At 36.1% G+C, this 22037-nt stretch overlaps 1 protein-coding gene across 2 annotated transcripts in view; it reads left to right on the top strand.

Annotated features, from left to right (window-relative positions):
- Positions 1 to 22037, top strand: part of esrrb (estrogen-related receptor beta) — a 73095-nt gene that overhangs the window by 21778 nt on the left and 29280 nt on the right. For both annotated transcript variants that reach the window (XM_042754865.1, XM_042754864.1), the window contains exons 2-3: positions 1227 to 1648; positions 11694 to 11810. In XM_042754865.1, coding sequence (XP_042610799.1) covers positions 1240 to 1648; positions 11694 to 11810 — 526 coding nt within the window. In that variant the 5' untranslated portion in view covers positions 1227 to 1239. The remainder of the gene's footprint in view (positions 1 to 1226; positions 1649 to 11693; positions 11811 to 22037) is intronic.

Genomic DNA, 22037 nt, shown 5'->3' with positions numbered 1-22037 from the left:
CTTAAATCTATAAATTTTTCTGCCCATTAATTACTTATTAAACCTGCAATCGGTCCTTCTCTGTGATGAACTGTAGTAAATCTGCACATGGATCTTGACTATATTGTTTGTGATTGTGGTTGCTGAATAAATGCACTTATGTGATCTCTGTGTCACAATACAATGTTTTTGTGCCGTTTTTTAACTGAAGGAAAAAAAATGTGGAATTAGTAGTATAAAAAAAAAATATATATGTATACTGTTTTTGCAATCTGAAGAATCATCATAATTTAATATTTTAAATGTATTAATAAAACTTAAACCATACTATATTTGATCAGCAACATCTTATCAATGAGTGATTGTGAAAAAAAAGGTTTTAAATGTTACTGTTATTACCATGTTACTATTGCATTTACCCCCTTTTTATTAATTAAAAACTGACAGAATTATTTTTTTTTAAATTTCATTAATATACATTTTTAGATGATTTTACAGACAGTATTTCTGACACCTGTCACTGAGTCCAAAATGACCCGAACATGAAACCTGTTACATTTTTGTTTAAATAATTATATCTCTCTTTTGATCCTCGAAACAAACAAACAAATAAATAAACAAGTAAGTAAATACATAAATAATTGATAATGTGTATTATGAGAGTCGTACATAATTTGCAAAGTTGCGTGCCCTTACTAAAACCTTTTTTTTTTTTTTTTTTTTTTTTTTTTTTTTGGAATAGCTATTAGGGTTAAAAAGGTATTTGTACCTGATTTAACCTATAAAATACCGGTATCTATCTATCTATCTATCTATCTATCTATCTATCTATATATATATATATATATATATATATATATATATATATATACAAATTGATATATAAGGTATCATTGATGTTAAATATTATTTCTGACTTGAGTAAAAACAGTTCATTTAGATGTTATGTTGATGTTCTCTTGATTTGTTTTGCTTATGTGATTGCAACAATATAAAAATACATTTCTCAAATGACTACACTCGTAATTATCACAATTATAATTTTTGAACAAAATAATCCCAATAATCAGTTTAACTGTTATTGTTCAGCCCTGTTCTTACACGTGTGCAGTGTAAATTGGGTTGCAGTCTGGATTTTGTTGGAAGAGTACTGCGCCTAATTGTGCTTTTGATCTTATATTAAATGCAGCTTTATTGGCATCAACAGCATTTGCGTCCTGCGTCTCACGCCGCTGTGTGTGTTTCAGGCTGCTGAACAGGATGGCTGCTGAGGAGAGGCACATGACGTCCAGCTGTGGCTCCTACATCAAGACCGAGCCCTCCAGTCCGTCCTCTCTGGTGGACACGGCCAGCCACCCCAGTCCCGGCGCACATTCGGACGCCAGCGGCGGCTACGCAAGCGTCATCAACAGCCACTCCAACGGCCTGGACTCTCCGCCCATGTTCACGGCGGGCGGGCCGCTGGGCGCGGCGGGGAGCGCCTGCCGCAAACGCTATGAGGACTGTTCCAGCACGTTACTGGAGGACCCCGGCTCCATCAAGTGTGAATACATGCTCAACTCCATCCCAAAACGCCTGTGCCTGGTGTGTGGAGACATCGCGTCGGGGTACCACTACGGCGTGGCCTCCTGTGAAGCCTGCAAGGCCTTCTTCAAGAGAACAATACAAGGTATTTCATATGCATGTGCTGCTTTGTACACGTTACAGGTCAAACATTTGAATAACTAACCAAGGCTGCATGTATTCGATCCAAAAATACAGTTAAAACAGTAATATTATGAACACACACACACATTGGATGGTTTACATAATAAATAATATTAATAGCATTAAAAAAACCTGGTTTACATAATAAATAATAACACATCAAACAAAAACATCGCAAATATGGACACATATTCCAAACTGTAATAATATTTCACGTCTTCTCATATTTTCATATAAAGCAAACTTTCAGACTTATAGCACTATAAACGTATTTCATTTCATGATGTGAGAATGAGAAACAATGAACCGTGGATGGCCAGCTGTCAATAGAAAGACAATGTAGATATTGACATTATCATGACATGGACATGGTGATGTATGGTGTGGCGCCAGCAGTGACGTTACAGTAATCAATCCATTTGATCGCCTATAAGAGGTTTACTGTTACAGAGACATATGATAAGATGACCACACTGACCAGAAGGCAGTAAGAGCAGATGAAATAGCCATCTTTACATCACCGTCTCTTCTCACTACAGCACAGAAGAAATGGACAAACCAAAGGGTCTCACACTGACAAAATCTGGTCTTAATTAGTTCTCATTTCGTCCAAAAGCTGAAAGAGACCATGTAAAGCAAGTAATCACAGTTAGGCCTGTTTTCTGTTTAGGGGCAGGATTTTTTTTAATATTATAAAAAAACCCACCAGATTTGGGTTTTTACCAAAATGTAAGACCAGTGTGCTCTAAAAAAAATAAATAAAAAAAAAATAAATTGTTGCTTGAAATAAATGTTTACTGAAATGAAATCACAAAATAAAAAATGAAATAAAAAATTGGCAAAAAAATTTCCCCCAAAAAGATCAAAGTGAGAAAGACACTGAACAGACATTACAAAATAATCATAATAATATTAATAAATAAATAAATAAATTGCTTTAGAAAGAACTATTTTGATTCAACATAGAAACATTAATATTTTATTTATATATATATATATAATGGTACTCTAAATATGAAACTAAAAGCCAGTAGGTGGCAGCAAGTCACTGTCTTAATGAGTGAGTCACTGAATCATTCATTCAACTTATTTGTTCAAATTCCTGATTCATTCAGAAACAAAGCAAGTGACTCGTCTTTATGAGTGAATCACTGAATCATTGACTCATTCATTTAGTAGCGAAACTGAAGACTCATAACACTTCTGAAATACAAAGGTATTGGCAATTATAAATAAAAATAAAGAAAACCATGGGGTTAATTAAAACTTAATCGATTCACATACTGATAATCTGAAGTTATGTAAAATCAGCCAATCAGATTTGAGCTTGTGATACTGAAAAAGTGCTTTCTATTTTGTGTGCGCTGACTCTATTCAGTATCTTAATATACACAATGTAATGTTTGACTATTATATAACAATCAAAAATAACATAAAGTAATTATTTATGTTAAAAGCTCACATTGTATATGTACAAGCATGCATACAATCATTATAAGCATAAGCTAACTATGTCATTTTGAATATGGATGGGATGATCTGTGACTGACAGGTTATTGGGTTCTGTGGACAGAAACCGTGTTTTCTGTGGAGTGCTGTGAGTGTTTCAAGCTGAGCGCTGTAATACAGAGATTTCTGAGGTGCATGATGTTCAGGTCAGAACAGACATGCACCATCACACTGTCAGATTGGATTGGCACAGACAAGAGGAACAGTGTGTTCTGAACCAAATACTAATCACATGGACTGTGTGTGTGTGTGTGTGTGTGTGTGTGTGTGCGTATGTGTGATGTGTGTGTGTGTGTGTGTGTGCGTGTGTGAGGTGTGTGTGTCTGTGGTGTGTGTGTGTGTGTGTGTGTGTTGTGTGTGTGTGTGTGTGTGTGTGTGTGTGTGTGTGTGTGACGGCTCAGAGAGAGAGAGAGAGAGAGAGAGAGAGAGTCTGACCGACACCAGTCACACTGCTCTGCTTTCATAAACCTTTAGCAACATGCATGTAGGAACCTCCCTCATTAAGAGTGTTACTTTATTACTTGATTTCTTCATTCATTAATCGAGCAATTGCATAAAAACCCATATTTCCCAATGGCACACATGCATAAACGTGTGAACGCATTAATGAGGTTTCTGAGGTTTAACTCATGTATAGCACACACTGATAAGAATATTTTTGTTGAGTTTTAGCGATTAGTTGTTAACTCTTTAAGGCAAATTTCTAAATGATCAACAACACGATCAAACCTTTGCTGTTAAACCTGTTTCGCACAAAATCTGCTCCATGTCTTCTGTCTCTGATAGTTTAGAGTGTTTTATCCAGTCAAAGCTCTTTTAGTGTAATTGCTTCAGCTGCTGCTTCTGGTGTCAGATCTTGACTGATTTTGATCAAGTAAAGGTCAGAATAACTGCAGTAATATCTCCAGATGAACACTTACTGGACTTTACTTGATTCTCCATCAATCATGTTTTAGAGTCTCAAATCTGATCATCAGGATCTTTTGAGGAGCATTTGTTTCCAGAAGCTTTACTTTCACTGTTCCTCAGCGGAGGAATGATCTTCACAAGCCTCCAGAACATCTCACATCTTCTGAGGAGCCTTTATTTCTTCATCTCTCAATCACTGCATTATATGTTTGGATCATTTACATCTCATCTTACTGAGACACATTACTGCAGATATAGAGCACAGACTGATATTCATAGCATGCTCTACTGTTATACAGATCTCATTATCATTATCACAATTTCATCTTACTTTACTAAATTGCATATTTTTGCTCAGTTTGCATCTCTGAATAAAATTGAGCTGTTTTTTTTTTCTCTCCATATTCTCACTGTATCAGACTATATGAGCCATTAATGAACCAAATGTGATATTTTTGTGACTTTTTGGTTTTAAATATTTTGTCTAAAGCCTCTGTTCTATTTTCTCACTATTATTTTATATGTCAGATTTTACAGGGTTAAATCCCTGCTGTATTTGTTCATTTCAACATACGGCATGAATTATGAATCTCTGCGAAGACAAACATGACTCCACTCTCGAAGTTCAGAAGCTCTCAGGACCGTCAGCTCTTTAAACACACGCTCTCTGATGTTGGCTGCGTTGTATCGGCTTTAAACAGTCTATGTACCTTTGTGAAGACAAACAATCGCAGTCGTCCAAAAATCCCACTGTTGGCGAAACACGCGCGGCGTCCCTCAAACACATATTTAGTGTTTGGCTTTAAACACTGACAGATATACAAAAGCGTCCAAGACGAGACACTCGAATAAACGAGCGCTTTGAATAGAACGACGGGTCGCACAATTAAGAGGAGGAGAGTTACACGACGCGTCTCAGACGTCTCCTCCTCACTCTGTATTGTCAGATGGTGATTTCCCCCTCTATCGCTGTGTTCTTCCTCTTGGAGCGCTGCCTGTAATGGAGCTAATCTAGAGCCGTTTGTCCGAGCCACAGGAGTTTTGTCAATAACAATCAGCGTTCAGCAGGAGTAATTAAGGCCGAGGCTTTTTCATTAGGCCGGGGGGAGGGGCTCGTCTCCGGGGACGGCCGGCGCAATTAGAAACGCAGGCACGCGTCGCCGGGTAATTTCAGCCGCGGCCAGGAAGGAGGGGAAGAAACCCAGGACTTTCTTTAGATTGAAGAGGGACTGGTTTTTGTCTCGTGCCGGAGCGGGACGACTAATGGCATAATAAGCAGACGCACGGCTCTGGATGAACGAGGGAGGATTTTAGGCAGAAAGAGACAAGTGGAAGAAAGAGGGCAGGTTGAGATACTCAAGATTAGGGCAGAAGATTAGCTTTTGACTGAAGACTAAAAAAGAGGCACGCGAGATGAGGTTCAGATGTGATTAATAAAGTCTATAACAGTAAAAATCTTGTAGTATTCTGAAAATAAAAAAATAAAGAATCTAAAAAAAATTAAAACAAATCACAAACAAAAATCATCAAAAAGTAACTAAAGTATCTCAAACATGTTAATACTGAGTGCTAATGCTAATGATCATTACATGAAATCAGAACCAAATTTCCTTACAGTGTTACATCGCTGAACAAGCAAACAGCACGTGAACTGCAGCGATTTTAGTCCATATAGTGATAAAACAATTCTGACAAATGTAACAGTTATACATGTTTAGATATTCCAGTGTTGCCTTCAGGTGTTTAATGTCTAACCTTTCATTTCTTAGCAGGAAGCAGGCGAGTGTTTGAGACTCTAGCACTCTTTTTCTTTTGTTTGAATAAACACTGAGTCTGTTTACATGCATAACCCGACTTTGCTCAACGAGTCGACAATGTGTGTAGTTATATAAACACATTAACACGATTCATTTTTTCAGCGTGAGGACATAAACAGCTGAAAAATATAAACCGATCTAGAATTTAACCTGACATGTAAACAAGCAAATCAATAATACATTTTTATAATTTTTATGATCAAATTCTGCATTTGATATTGAAATCCTTAATTTCTTTTCTTTTCTTTAAAAAAAAAGGCCAAAAAAAATTATGTTAAAATATATTTCTTTTTATAAATGTTTTTTCTTGCCCCCGAAATACATTGGTATATGAAGTTTGAAACTAAAAATAATTTCAATTTCAAAAATATATTTAATTGAGCTTCAGTGTTCACAACATATATTTAACATATATATTCAAAATATATTTTGATCAAAAAAAAAAAAATAATAAAAATAACATATATAAATATATTATTAAAAATATCTTCCAAGAATGTTGTGCTAACATTCCCATTTAGTTATGAAAATATCCAGCTTTGTGGATATTTAAAAAGTTTTTGTTTTGTTTTTCTTGGCTATACAAACATTTTATCATTTTGCAAACGTTAGAAAAGTTACTTTTGCATGTTTTTTTTTTTTTTTTTTTTTTTTTATGATTTTATAGTTTGCTTTCACTAAACATGTTCAGTCATCAGAAATCAGTCTTTCACTTCTGCTGTAAACTCATAATCATCTTTATTCTGACTCTCTAAGCTGGTCACTCTTGTTTTCTAAAGCAGCACAGGCTGACAGCTGCATCAGTCAGAGCCAGTCTAAATGAATGTCATCTCTGATCACATGATGCTTCCTGACCGCCATGACCAACCCGAACACCTCCGTCGGCCTCGTCCTGAGCACGATCTGCTAGCCATTTTCAACACAGGTGTAAAAGTGTATGAAAGCTCCATCTTTTTCTTCGATGCAGTAATCGAGGCTGACAGTAAGCCTGTAAAAGTCAGGTTAGATTTTGATGAGGGAGACCTTTCATTTTACTGTAATTTACTTACTTGACCCAAGCTTCTCCCCAAACCGTGGTCTGGCACCGGTCCTGAAAAACCATCAAAGAAATTAAAGCAGATAAATGTTGAGAAGAAAAAAAAAACACATCTTTATTTGTCTTCTCCAATCCCGAGACTTTTTATTTTAAGAATATAACTTTTATAGGATTTGAGTGGATCCATTCTGAGCAGACTGAAGCGACCGCATGCTCGTCCTCCATGTTGCATCATTTCTAAATGTTGCCTCTTGTTTACAAATAAAATCTTTATATGATATGAGCTAGACATGCTTTCAATAATAAATTTCTTAAAAAAAAAATAAAAAAAAAAATAGTTTATTTGTATTGCTTTTAAAATAAATAAATAAAATAAATAAATAAAAAAAAAAATAGTTTATTTGTATTGCACTTTTCTCGATGCAAATCATTGCAAAGCAGCTTTACAGAAAATTAAAGTTTCTACATTATATTTAGTAATAGCTTATCAGTGGTGACTCACTTTGATGTCCATATGGCAAAAATGGGAAAAAATCAAGCAGTCATGTAATCAAACAGACGGTGAACACTATTAACAGCAATGATTATATTTTGGTAGTTTTGTGTTTTTTGCATTATAATTAATACATAAGTCATAAGTTCCGTATAATGTTTACGCTGCACAAATGTGTTATTTTTGGCTGTAGAACCATGGTATTTTTTGCATTTTAATTAAGACATAAGTCATAAATGATAACATTTAAACTTTAAAATAATACTAAAAAAAATATAATAATATTAAAAAAAATTATCTTTGCTTAAATACAATCCAGAGGAATATTATAATAGTAATTGTGTTTAATAATAATAATAATTTATAGTTTATTTCATAGTTTAGTACTATAGTATTTTATTATTATTATTATTATTATTATTATCTTTGTTTTTTAGTAGTATTTTAAATCATATTGATATAGAATCACAACATTGTATTGCATTTTAAATCACAATCACTTATCACAGCTAGATTTTCCCCAAATCACGCAACCATAAATATTACGATTGTAAATTTACAGTTATAAGTTTTTTTCTTTAATAAAAAAATAAATAGTTTTTAAATAAAAAAATAATAAATAAAAAAATAAATAAATGCCAGTTTTTTTTTACAGTGGAATATTAAATAGTATTTTTTTTGTATTTAATAAAAATAACAAATAAAAAATATTTATAGTCATATAAAAACAACTTAAATATAAAAAATTCTAAATCACTGAAATTCGAAATCCAATTTTCCCCCAAATTGCACAACCATAGATATTAGAAATACCTTAAATCAAAATTAATAATATTACTATGTTATTATTTTTCTTAAATATAAAATACATATTCTTTTTTACAATGGAATATTATAATAGTAATTTGTTTAATATTTTAATAATAATAATAATAATTATTATTATTATTATTATTATTATTATATTTTATAGTCATATATAATCACATTTTTTATTGCATCATAAATCACTATCACAATTTTTATCAGAAAAAAAAAAATCATCAAATCGTGCAGCCCCAACCAAGGTATCCAAAAATAGCGATCAGCCTTTTAATATCTTCTGCTAATTTCAGCTGTGGTTGTTCACCATATCAGTCACTATCAGCACAAGGCCTAGTTCTCAATGTAATTTATTCTGGCCTCTTCCTCTCTGCTGCGCTTTGAGGTCAGAATAATCTGTGACGTGGACCAGACCTTATGCCGATAGTCAGAAGTGTGTTTACGTGAGGCTAGCAGCGTATCTGAGAGGGAATGAGAGCCGTCAGTCTCCTGATGGAGTGCCAATCAGACGTCCAAGATACGCTAACCAACACTGCAACTCAAGACGCATCCGGCTGTAATGATCCCGCAGGGATGCATCCCAGAATAGGAAGTCTCAGCCTTTCCTTCTCCAGAAAATATGATGGGATGAAGGAGGAATGAGGCGCTGCACATTCTAAACCGTGAATCAAAAGCGTCTGTTATCTGGAAACACACAGGAAATGTGTTTGATTAGCGCTGTTTAGTTGATCGTGACAACAAATGGGAAAACAGGAAGAGGAGCGATCAGACTTTATCACATTCATTTTCACACCTTTATTTACCCCAAACCCAAAGAGATCTGCTACATTTGCATACTGATTTGTATAACCCAGATAAAAGGGGGAATGTCTAATTATTTAATACATCTTGGGACCCTCTGCTTGATCTGTGCAATAATGTTAACATAATTGCATAAGTTGGGAATGGGGGATGGAAGCGTTTGTGGAAGATTTCAGAGAGCAAAGCAGAAGAACACTAATGGAGAAGCTTCAACTAGAACCGCTACTGGCCTGTTCATTAATAGATTTACAGTATAACTGTACCGACTGCACACACTAATCCAGTGTGAAATGTAAATTACTAAATATTTAATTAAATAAGAATTCAAAAAAAAATTACATAAATTATAAGCAACCTAAAAAAAAAATCTATCAAAAAAAAAACATAGTTGAACCGCAGACAGGCTGTTCTTTTGACACTACATGTTACTGGACAGTGAAGCTACTTAATATAAAATGTGTAAATTATAACAAATGCAATTTGTATTGGGGCTTAAAAGACAATTAATATTCAGTGATACTATCGACCAGTGTTGGAGAAAGTTACTTTTAATAGTAATGCATTGCAATATTGCCTTACTCCATAAAAAGTTACTAAAAGTGTTACTTTTTTTGTGGAAAGCAGTGCATTACGTTGCTATAGCGTTACTTTTTTTCACCTGGACTGGGGTTGCTTGTTTCTATTTAAGTAACAAAAACACACAAGTTCTATTTTTGGCAAATGTAAAGGCCCTTTCACACAAAAAGAGAAATTAATAAGCCTCAGGCTAAAGGAAGTGCTTCTGCACTTACTCCCGATTTCTCACAACACAGGGACAAGAGAGATGTCACGTAAATGGGAAAACAAAGTAACTTGCGTTACTTATTTGAAAAAGTAACTCAGTTTCGTGGCAAATGTAAAAATAATGTGTTATTTTCCCAGTTACTTAAAAGGTAATCTGATTACGTTCTGCGTTACTTGTAATGCGTTTCCCCTTAACACTGCTATCGATTTGATAATAACACTTGACACTGTTATTGATCTGAATGATGACACTATTGTCTTCTGTTAAGCTGCTTTACAGCTGAAATTCAAATTGTTTCATAATTGATGAATTTTGCAACATTAACAATGTTATTTTTACTGTGAATCTGCTCTGAAAACAATCTGTATTGCACTTTAGAAACATAGTAATTGTGATTTGACTTGAGTAGTAGTCTATAATTTTTCATTTTGTCATTGGCCGATATGTTTTTCTGTTTGGCCAATAAGTTTCGGAAAAGGGACTTTTATTTTGACAGTGCTGAGCGCGGATGCACAGGAGCTCCCAGCAGTTTCCGAATTAGTGAAAAATACTATAATAGCATTAAAAGTTGCATAAGAAGAATAAATCTGTATATTTCACAGGTTTCTTTTTTTTCATGCCGTTCAATTATTTTTATATTGATTAATTTTCTAATTATTTAGTTATTATGATTTAGTTACATAAATATTATATCAAATAAATATATTTAATTGCAGCATATAAATCAGGGCCATAATAAGCACAAAATCAGTGAAACATTTTGAGTGAGCTATTTATTTAGGGTTGCAATGACAGACATATTTACACTAAATACACCCTAGTTGAAAACATACATTTTGTTATGAATAAGAAGACCTAAAATGCATTAAATCTGTGCATCTTTCCACGAGTGGGTTGCCAGAACCAACCCATTTAACTCTATCCCACTGCACTAAAACAACACTCTTTACCAACTATATAAAAGTTACACAGTCACAGAGATACCGCTCTAGAGGTGAATCCCGTCGTCTTCCTGTAGCGAGTGTTGTTTTCTCAGCCGTACAGTATATGTCAGAGAGCATATTGTTTTTATTCAGCACACCGTCTTCAGTGATCAAGACGAGCCTGAATAAATTGAGCGAGCGCCGTCCGCATAGACATTCAAACCACACGCTCGCACGAGAACAAGAGCGCTGTCTGACGACTGTCATTCTGCATTTAGCCATCGCTCCTGCCATTACCCATACATGTCCTAATTGAAATGCCTCGCCGCAGTTAAATGTACATGGACACAAGCAGAATGGCCGAGTGTATCAAGCACTTTGCCTATTGTTACTCGCACAATGCCACTCAAATGGCTCTTTTATTGTGCAGGTATGAAGCTCTGAAGCGCTCAGCTTGAATAATGTATCAGTAGCTGAACGAGCAACAGAACCGGCCTGGGTTTGGGTCAGGTATTATGTAGCGGCGTGCACAAATGCACACTGAATTTGTGAATGTAATTTGGCGAGGTGCGATTCGAATGAAAGCACTGAAAGCACGCCGGGATCTTTTGTTTTGAATCCTGTCTCATCTGTTTTGTTGGCTCATGTTTCTTCATCTTTGCAGCACACGCTGTCCCTGTTCTGTAGTGTCTCACGGCCACAGGCAATTTATCAAATTGAGTAAAAGATGATTTTTTAAATAAAGTGATTTATAGAGCATTCGTTTGATCGCTTTGATGGATGCGGCGGCGCGCTGTAAAACTCTCCTGGATTAGCTTGTTTTCGTTGGGTTATTTTTGGAGGGGCAGACGGGAGCGACGTCCTGCGAGTGGAAAGCACCTCACTTTTCTCTTTCCTCTTTGTCTCTCACCAGGTAACATCGAGTACAGCTGTCCGGCCACCAATGAGTGCGAGATCACGAAAAGAAGACGCAAGTCCTGTCAGGCGTGCCGCTTCATGAAGTGCTTGAAAGTGGGCATGCTGAAGGAAGGTGAGGGGAAAGTTACTTTTAAAAGTAATGCATTACAATACTGCGTTACTCCCTAAAAAAGTAACTAATTGCGTTCGTTACTTTTTATGGAAAGTAATGCATTACATTACTTTTGCGTTACTTTTTCTCATCTGTGCTTGGCTTGCTTGTAAGTTTATCTATAGTTATTTTTGCTTATTCGTATAGTTGAATTGGATCATTGAAGGTCAGCAGTAAAGACAATGGTTAACAAAATCGGATAAAATACTTGTAGGATCTTTGTGTTATTTAACATTTAATTATCACAGGTTTGCTTCATCTTCTGAGTTTGTATTTCTCTGCTTTTATTCATTTTGAGGAATACTGAATGTTTTTGTGTAAGTGAGATGAGTAAACACATGTTCATATTTAGTCTAGAACTACAGTATCATCATGTTCACACACAACGCTCTGCACTCACTCCTGATTTCTCTCAACAGTAGAGCTGTCACTCAATACATGAGGTAACAAAGTAACTGGAGTTACTTTTTTTGAAAAAGTAACTCTGATATCTTATTGTAAATTAAAATGTAATGCATTACTTTACTTAAAAACAACAACAACAACAACAAAAAAAACAGAAATAAAACAATAAATAAAAGTTACTTGAAAAAAGTAATCTGATTACGTAACTCGCGTTACTTGTAATTACAGAACAAGAAAGGCTATTAATAATCTTTCATTATGCAAAAGTATTATAATATGAAAGGCTCCTATATGGAGCGGCACAAAGTGTTTATGTGTGTCCCGTGCACAGAATGACACGCTTAAAGCAACATGGAGTCAAATCACTCCGCGTAGAAAAGATCAAAGCACAAAGAGATGAGATACTGATGCGTAGTGTATTATATCTGTACGATAGAGACTTTTCCTTGAACAGTATTAACATTTCAGTTACTGTGTGCGTGAAAAACAATTCATAGTGCTCTCTACTCCAGTGTAGTGATCTTAAACAGACACAATAGTAGAAGGTAACGTGATTTAGAAACAGCACTAAACTCCAGCAAGATAAAGTCCTTTTATGCATAACAATTCAACTTTGAATGTAGTGTACGAAAACTTTATGGTGCTTGATACTGTTTTTGTGCCTTTCATGAGGATCAACAGTAACACAGAATAGTATACACACAATATCAGATTTGGATCCGTCTCGTCTGACTGATACCCGATCCGGCAGAAAATTGCAGTATCGGAGCGATAATGATACTGAGGACCGGATCGGTGCACCCCTAACTTCATGAATTCAGATTCTAAAAGAGACTGAACACATAGTCGTACAGAGTTAGAATAGTAAAAGCAGATTTATTGTGTCTTATAATAAGGAGAAAATCTTCTCGTATCTTATGTTGTTGATGAACTTTAAAATTACAAATAACTTCTAAATTAATTATTACTAAATAAAAACCAACTACCGATATTACTTGGAATTCGCAATTAAAAAAAAACATGATTTCTGAAAAAAAAAATAATAATAATAATTGGAAAAAAAAAGAAAAAATAGTTTTTGCAAATGAACTCTTCATATAAATGTGTGTATATAATATATATATATATATATATATATATATAAATATATAAGAATGTGTGTGTGTGTGTGTGTGTGTGTGTGTGTATTTCTGTTTAGCTTTATAATTATTTAAGATTTAGTTAGAGAATGAACATAGTTTTTGTTGAACACAGTGTTACTGTACGTCACGCTTCTCGCGTGTACCTGCTGTTCATTATAAATCACGTTTCTCTCATTTTCAAACATGCCAGTATTTAAGGTTGAGCTTGTGTATCGCTCTCCTTCACGTACATGTGTGAAGTATGTTTCTCCGTTCACCTCAGCAGGTCTTTCATTAGGTCACATTTTACTTTGTAATGTCATTTGTTAGCCTTTAAATCGGTCACAGGGTGCAAACCGCGGCGGCTCCATCAAACACACGACAGCGATCAGAGTTGAGCGGAGAGCCAGATGAAGCCCAAGCTTTCCAGAGACACACAAGCCATGTTAGACTCATAAATGTTGTTGGCTGGTGCTTCGGCGGACCCGTGCACCTGAGGGGCTGTTGGCACGAGCTGCGCTCGCATGCAGCAACACGGCACTAAATAATTGCGCCTGTTGGGCAGAGAGACAGAAATATGCTGAATAGGTCGATCCGTGCGCCTGACTAATAGAAGTGTAACAGTATTCCGACTGGAAAGGCTTCTGTCCCAGAGCACACGCTCTCTCCCCGACGTATTGATCTGCTAAATGTTTTCCGAACATCTCAGCTCTCTTCCTGCGGATGCTTTTTTAAAGTCCTGCCATGTGGGAAATCTGTGACAATTAAATACGCTCACAGATATATATTTATTTCCGTTTTCTTCTCTTTTTTTCACGTCTCATTGCATTCATGTTAATGCAGTGAACACATGCACACTGATGTGAATGCAGGAGTATCGTAAGAGCATGTGTGCACAGGCTGGATTTGAAACAGGTCTGTAATGTAATGTGTGTAGTTCACCCACAATCCATCTGTGAAAGATCTTCCGTCTATATGGAGCTGAATGAAGTAACGGAATCTCTCCACTGCACGAGACACCGAGAATGAATCGCATTACTCACTGATGAAAAATTAATGCAAATATATTATCTGGAGGAATAAGAGCCCAGAAAATAGGGAGGGATTGTCAGAAATGAATCACCTGTATGGAGCTTAAACAATAAGATGAAGGAGCAGACGGCAACACTGACATCAGTGCGTGTGTCTGCACTTCAGCGGCTTTGAGATGTTAGGAGTGAACAATACTGTAGAATTATATATATATATATATATTTCTGAAAGAAGTCTCTTCTGCTCACCAAGGCTGCATTTATTTAAAAAACTGTGAAATATAAACATTTTAAATAACTGTTTTCTGTGTGAATCTCTGTTAAAGTGTAATGTATTTCTGTGATGTGCAGCTGTATTTTCAGCATCATTACTCCAGTCTTCAGTGTCACATGATCTTCAGAAATCATTCTAATATGATGATTTGCTGCTCAAGAAACATTTCTGATTATTATCAGTGTTGGTAGAACCATGATACCTTTTATTTTTTTGTGGAAATGGTTAATTTCTTTATTTTTCAGGATTCACAGATGAATAGAAAGTTCAAAAGAACAGCATTTATTTGAAATAGAAATCTTTTGTTACATTATAAATGTTTTTACTGGCACTTTTGATCAATTTAATGGATAAAATAATAAAAGTATTAATTTCTTTAAAAAAAGACTTTTGTTTTTGTTAGATTTTATTTTAACATTTTCTGTTTTCATTTTAATTTTACTTAAAGTTTTATTTTTTTGTTTGTTTTTGTAATTTTTATTATTATTTTATATATTGTTATTTTCTTTGAAATATCTGTAAAGTTTTTTATTACTTTTAGTTTTATATTTTAATCTATTATGTTTGGTTATATTAGTACTTTAAATAAAAATTAAAAATGTTTGCATTGGCACTAGCTTGAAATACTTTTATTTATTTTTTTTTCAGTTATTTTTTATTTTATTTCAAAGTACTGGAATTCATTCATTCATTCAGTTTTGTTTTAATTAATGATAATAACCCTAATATAATGCAACCACTGTGTAGCATTTTAAGACATTTGGTCCCATGCTAGTGTTTAAAGCACACCCAGCTTTTCCAACATCATAAAAGTATGTTCATACATTTCGCAAATGAATAGGATGACATGAACAGACATCTTACTGGCTGTCCTCGTCCCTCCTCAAGTGCAAGGTCACTGTCTGTCTCCGATCCGACTCTACGTGAGCGCCACATCAATCAGGCCTTTCAAGGTGACAAGGAAATGAGACGCGGAGGGTCACGTCCATCTACGTCTACCCTCACCGTGTGACCGTCCCGACCGGAGCCCGTGGCCGAGTGGCTGTGAGACGAGCGAAGGTCACGCTGAATGCAGACATCTCACCGAATCATAACTTTACAGGACAGGACAGCATCTACTGTCTGAAACTTTCCTTTCTGTTTGAGGACGTAACTCCAATCCTCACGCTGTGTTTACCAGAGACAAACCTGAAGAAAGAGCATCTCTAGCAGACTTAGGCCTGGTTTCACAGACGGGGCTTGTCTTAAGCCAGGACTAGGCCTTAGTTAAATGAAGATGTTTAAACAACTTTTACATAAGTGCCTTAGAAGAAAACATTAAGGTGTGCATCCTGACACAGAACAATGACACTGAGATATTTTTAGATATATCAGAGCAAGATATTTTCAGTTGAGACAGCTCAAACATGCATTTTAGTCTGGGACTAGCTTAAACCTTGTCTGTGAAACCAGGGGTTTATGTTTAGGATTACTTAAGACATGTGATAACTGATTTGCAAAACAGTTTTATTTATTGTTTTATTTCTGTTTTTTTTTTTTTTTTGACTTAATAATATATAGCCTCTTCATTAGACTATTAAAACAATTAAAAGAAATGAAAACATAACATGCATGTTTTAATATAACTAACAGTGCTATTAAATATAAACAATTTAAGTAATTATATTAATGCAGAATTGTTAAAAAAAATCATATTTTCATATTTGTCTTGGACTAAAAGGCTGCTACACACACTTGTTCAAAAACTACGTTTCAAAATCATTCAAAAGTAAAAACATTTTTAAGAAATTAACACTTTTATTCATTAAAGATGCATTAAATTGATCAAAAGTGACAGTAAAGACATTTATAATGTTACAAAAGATTTCTATCTAAAATTAATGTGGTACTTTTGAACTTTCTATTCATCTGTGAATCCTGAAAAATAAGATGTATCAGTTTCCACAAAAATATTGTGCAGCACAACTGTGTTCAACATTGATAATAATCAGAAATGTTTCTTGAAATAATGATAATCATATATTAGAATGATTTCTGAAGATCACGTGACACTGAAGACTGGAGTAATGATGCTGAAAATACAGCTGCACATCACAGAAATAAATTACACTTTAACAGAGATTCACATAGAAAATTACTAAAATAATGATAGAAGAATCATTTCAAAGCTGATGAAACTAAAGCGTTTATCAGCCGCGTAGGGCTCAGTATTCTGAGTGCAGGATGTTTTCAGTCGTGAGATTTACTGCATAGTCCTGAACCGCTCCATTCCCTCAAAACAGGAAGTGATCAATAAGAGGACTCAGATGTCAGGGACTACAGGTTTTTTTCCTCTGATCAATGGGAGCGAATCGGAGCTGGGAAGAAAGGAGCAGATACTATTGAGAGATTACACTGACGTAATCCAAAGACTCTTTAAACCCACAAGACTCACATCTCTCACATTCTCAAGCCTCATCTAGACGTCTGATTTCCGTCTGCCATAAAATCTATAGAGAATTATGTGTCTGGTGGACAAAAATTAACCCTTAATCTGATTAACACCGCATAATGCGCCTCGATATGTGTCCGATATATTGGCTTTGGACATCAGAAGAGTGTTTGTTGCAGTTTTTTGATGTTTTGTGAAATAATATGCACAACATCAGTAAGTATAAATGGTTACTTTACTCAAAACTTTTTTTTTTTTTTTAATCACCATTGTTATTCTGGCCTCATGTTATTTAGTTCTTAACAACGAAACATAAATCTTCCATACAGTGAAAGTGGACAGTGATTTATTCTGTCAAAAAGACACCAAAACAAAGCTAGTTATGATACATTTGTGGTGTCTTTTTTGAAACTTGCCACATTTGTTGTGTGGGAAAAAATATAAACTCGGACATTCTGCCCAAAACGTACGGGTTTGGAGGGACATGAGTGTGAATAAATGATGACAGAATGCTCATTTAATGTGAGCGATTCCTTTAAGACACATATCTGAGTGTGTGTGGCGGTGGTTTCCCTCGAGGCCTCATCTGAACAGGTGAGAGGATTACTGCAGGCGTGAACATGTGTTTTCCACCAGAGAGCCTAGATCACTGCTGGACGAGGACGACACGCTGTAGATCATCTCTACAGGGAGACAGATGACTGGCTGGTCACAGAACACACGCTCACAGTCTAAAGAAAGTGCAGACACCTACTGAATTTAACAGATCATGAGTCAAATCATCTGTGTAGGGAAGGATGGTCGGGTCTGATTAAAAAAAAAGATTATAAATGATGTATGATGTATGGATGTGCGAGCTCTGGCTGGGTGGATGATTGTGCAGGCAAAACTAAGAAACTAAGATAGTAAACAGAGTCCATTTTGATGTGTAATACACTTTTCCGCTGGACAGATCTGTCTCAGAGCATACCTGTAAACTCGTCACCTTTCTGTGTAATGTGCAGCTCTGACATTAAAATACGCCATTCATGCATCAGAGGAGTCAGGCCACTAGATAATTGCATATCTAAAGGGAACTGACTGTATTCAGAAACGTTTTGATGGCGCTGTCGCCGTATGATGCCTAATAAAGTAGTGTTTTTGAGCACAGCACTGCTTTGTGTAACCATTGTATTTCTGCTTTTCCTTTGCATTTTGCTCAGACCAATTATATACGTAAGGGATAATGCACGGCTAACTTTTAATGCACAACGTGGAGGTTGCCAAAATTTGTTTAATACACAGCTAGATGTACATTATGCTGCTTATACCATGGTCATCTGCCAGCTGTTAATAGTGTTTGCAGCTCAATATTTGACTGGAAGGGTAAAAATTATGGTTATTTTCATCAGTTACGGCTCGTTAGCTCTAGCATTCTGCCTGCTTCAAATCAGACACAGAGATGAAATAGTGCAGTAATATCACTTTTTTTTATTTAAATGGATGAATTATAGCGTTGATTTTAATTAATTATCAATTAATCAATAGAGAGAGAGAGATGACAGTTGTGTGTGTGAATTATCTATGTCAACGTGTCTCCCTCTACTAACAGTGAAGCTGTGAGTTTATTTACTGTACTTCAGAAACAGTGATTGACCTCCTTGGTGCTGAGGAATATAATGTAGAGATTAAGTATCTAAGCTATGTTATTAATAAAAGTTGCAAGGCAGCGCTGACAACAAGTTTCTGAGCTCCTGAATGTTTCAGTGTGTGAACAGTGCTATATCTGATCTGTGTGTGTGTGTGTGTGTGTGTGTGTGTGTGTGTGTGTGTGTGTGTGTGTGTGTGTGTGTGTGTGTGTGTGTGTGTGTCAATTAAATAGGCTCATTAATATAGAACAGTGATTAAACTGACTTGGAATCTGCCAGCCAATCAGAATCAAGTATTCAGACTGATCTTGGTATAAAACATAATCATTTGTAAGGCTGAGCGGTATATAATTTTGTAAAAATCTTTTATTGTTTGGACTGTAAAGTTGTTTAATTTATTTTTTTATTTTTTATTTTACAGTTTAGGAAGGTACCATAGACATTGGTGTTGTTTCAAAACAACATTGCTACCTTAACAACCTGTTCTTATAACAGTTTTCCAATCGCTGAATTTAATAAATATTCAGAAGAAAAATTCCCCATTCCCAAAACTTTCTACATTTAGGGGCATGTCACTGGGGCAGTAGCCGTAATGGGACCACTTTGTACCTTTCTACCCCTAAAAGGTGCATATTAGGAGTAATATGTACCCTTAAGGTACTACTTTGAATCTTTTAGGGGTAAAGATGTCCCTTTGAGGTTGAGCTGCTGTACCCCTAAAGGTCCCGTTTTTTTAGTTATTTCAGAGAGTTCATCAATCCACATGAACAACATCCAGTTGTCCTCTGGCAGGATTGTAGGGGGGATTGTCAAAGATTGTCTTTGGGAAGAGTGCCTGATTGGGTCCGGCCGTGCTAGAAGAAGCCGTGACACAGGTGTTTTTGGGTTAGATGTCAGCTCTGCGTTCTCCTCGTCTTCTCTCTCGTCACCGTGCGTGAAGAAAAATGCCACGCCGCACAAGAGCTGCCAAACTCAGGGCTCTTTGAAATAGTGCTGACGCGAGGCCAGTTCAGATGGGAGTTTTCGGCAGCCATGAAAGGTAGAGTTCACCGTGGCCTTAGGACACAGCCCTGTGAATTTCCTAGCTAAAAACGGGTCAGCCTAAGCTCCTTGAGGCACTGCCAACCATCCCAGCCACGCTGACACTTTCCCCTCGGCCAGATGACAGGCACCCAGAACAGGTGAGACCACCAAAAATAAGGGCCCCTGCCAAGTCCAGCCACCCCCAGCGAACCACAGACAGGAGTGGGGACAGGCCCTTTTGCAGGGGCTTTGCTCAAGAGGGGATTGTTGTTTTAAGAGAGAAAAAGGAGCCCGGGGTCAGCTGGCCCTCACGCAGTCACCGGCCCGAGGGTTAATCCACACTCAGATGCTTTCCGCTCTGGCCCTAAGCCCTCTCTCTCTCCCACACTGCCACGCTCGCTTTGAAGAAATGACATTCGAGATCCGCTCGCTGTGAATCGGCGGCGGTCAACACCGTAAAACACACTGGCTTTCAGAAATACATTGCTCTCGTGTTTCACTGAAGATATTCCAATTTAAGCCGCTCATTCCTCTCATGCATGTGGAATCGTCCAAAAGATGCATTCAGTGCTCTTATTGTCTTAACATCAATATGAAATGGCATTCATAACTCAATTTACTTTTGCATTTAACTACTGCGAGAAACAGAAAAACTGGTGCCCAGTGTTGGGCTTTCCAATTAGGTTTGAATACTGGTGTGAAATGTATTACTTTTTTAACTGAACAATATGAAGACAAACATTTGTGAGTCTCCCACTATCAACTATGACTTTTGTCTCAGTAAACTCCTAATTTGCTGCTTATTAATAGTTTGTAAGGTAGTGGTTAAATTTAGGTTTAAGGATTAATGGCTCTAAAATATGCTTATGTAGAATAAGGAATTAATATGTGCTTTATAAATACTAATAAACAGCCAATATGCTAGTCATATGCAGACTAGTTAGTGAGAATTGTTCCTTAAAATAAAGTGTTACCATAAGATCCAGTGGAATAACATGCACTAATGAGTCTCATCCTCTGATTCACAATGCAGATAAAACTATATTAAAAAACAAAACGTTCTTGATCTAGTAGGATCTGATTTGACTGTACAGCTGTAATTTCACGATACATGTTGTACTGATCGAACCAGTGAGACACCGATCCGTTACAAATCTGCCTTTTTCTTTTATCTCTCTCCCTCACCCTGACCCTCTTGCCTCGGGTGTAACGGGAAACTAGAGAGTGCCAAGGTTTAATTCCTGCCAGCATCTGTTTAATTATGCCAGTTACTGTTCTAATTAAAACAGGCACCTATGTACCTCTGAATCTTCACGCCGGCTTTGTGATGGCTGACGGTAGCCTGTGACACGGAGCGCTTCTGCCTGGACGACGAGATCTGTAGAGAAACCTGACAAATGGAGAATGTGGTCAAATGTGACCATATACAAAATATAGAAGAAAGGAAAACAGCTTAAACCAGCCTGATGGTTTTATCTGACCTAGTTTGGTGTTTTTGAATGGTTTGGGGAGACTAACTAAACCAGCTGAGACTAGTTTCAGCATGGATATTTTTCATGCTTATGAGCAAAACTAGACCACAGTTTTATATTTAATCTATTTAAGGTTAGTAGCATTAGCATTATATCCCAGATTAGTTAGACAATGACAAGACAAAGAATGAGAATATGCCTTTGTTTAGGACTAAAGTTATGTCCTTTAGGTATTTTGTTATAATAAGCTTGTTAAGTCAAACCATTTGGGCCAGATTTAAATTATATTTACGGTGCGTTTGCTCAATCCAATCTTTAGCATAATTCAAAATAATTTTATCTCTCTCCCCACCGTCTGTGACTATCAATAAAAATATTAAAATTGTAGTTAGGAGGAATTAGATTTCACTGCGACTTAGCAACCATCAAATGATCTCCCGGAGTTTGCGAGGAAGAGTAGGACCACGGGGACCAGCGGGTAATTAGGTTAGTGGGTTGTCAGTGTCAGGAAATTGAAAGACAATCCTAATCAGATTTCTGTTTCTAGGGAATCAAACAATTTGTATAAGGAGAAGAAATCTCCTGATTTGGCTTCTAAAAAGATAATGCAGTTTGTTGTCGCCGCTCTTTGTTGCGCTTTTTGTGTCATATTTGATGAAATAGACATTGCGATTAAGATCATATGCAATTAGCAGTTCATATTCTGAAGCTGTACATTTATGGGAAATGTTTAAAATGCAAAGCGTATACAGTCAGATGAACATTCGTAAGGCTGCGGTCATTGCATCTGAGTTACGCTGTCT

The sequence above is a fragment of the Cyprinus carpio genome, unplaced genomic scaffold (genome assembly GCF_018340385.1).
Source record: "Cyprinus carpio isolate SPL01 unplaced genomic scaffold, ASM1834038v1 S000006605, whole genome shotgun sequence".
Classification (NCBI taxonomy): Eukaryota; Metazoa; Chordata; class Actinopteri; order Cypriniformes; family Cyprinidae; genus Cyprinus; species Cyprinus carpio.
Note: the sequence above shows the minus strand (reverse complement) of the source record. Positions and strands in the feature narration are given on the sequence as shown.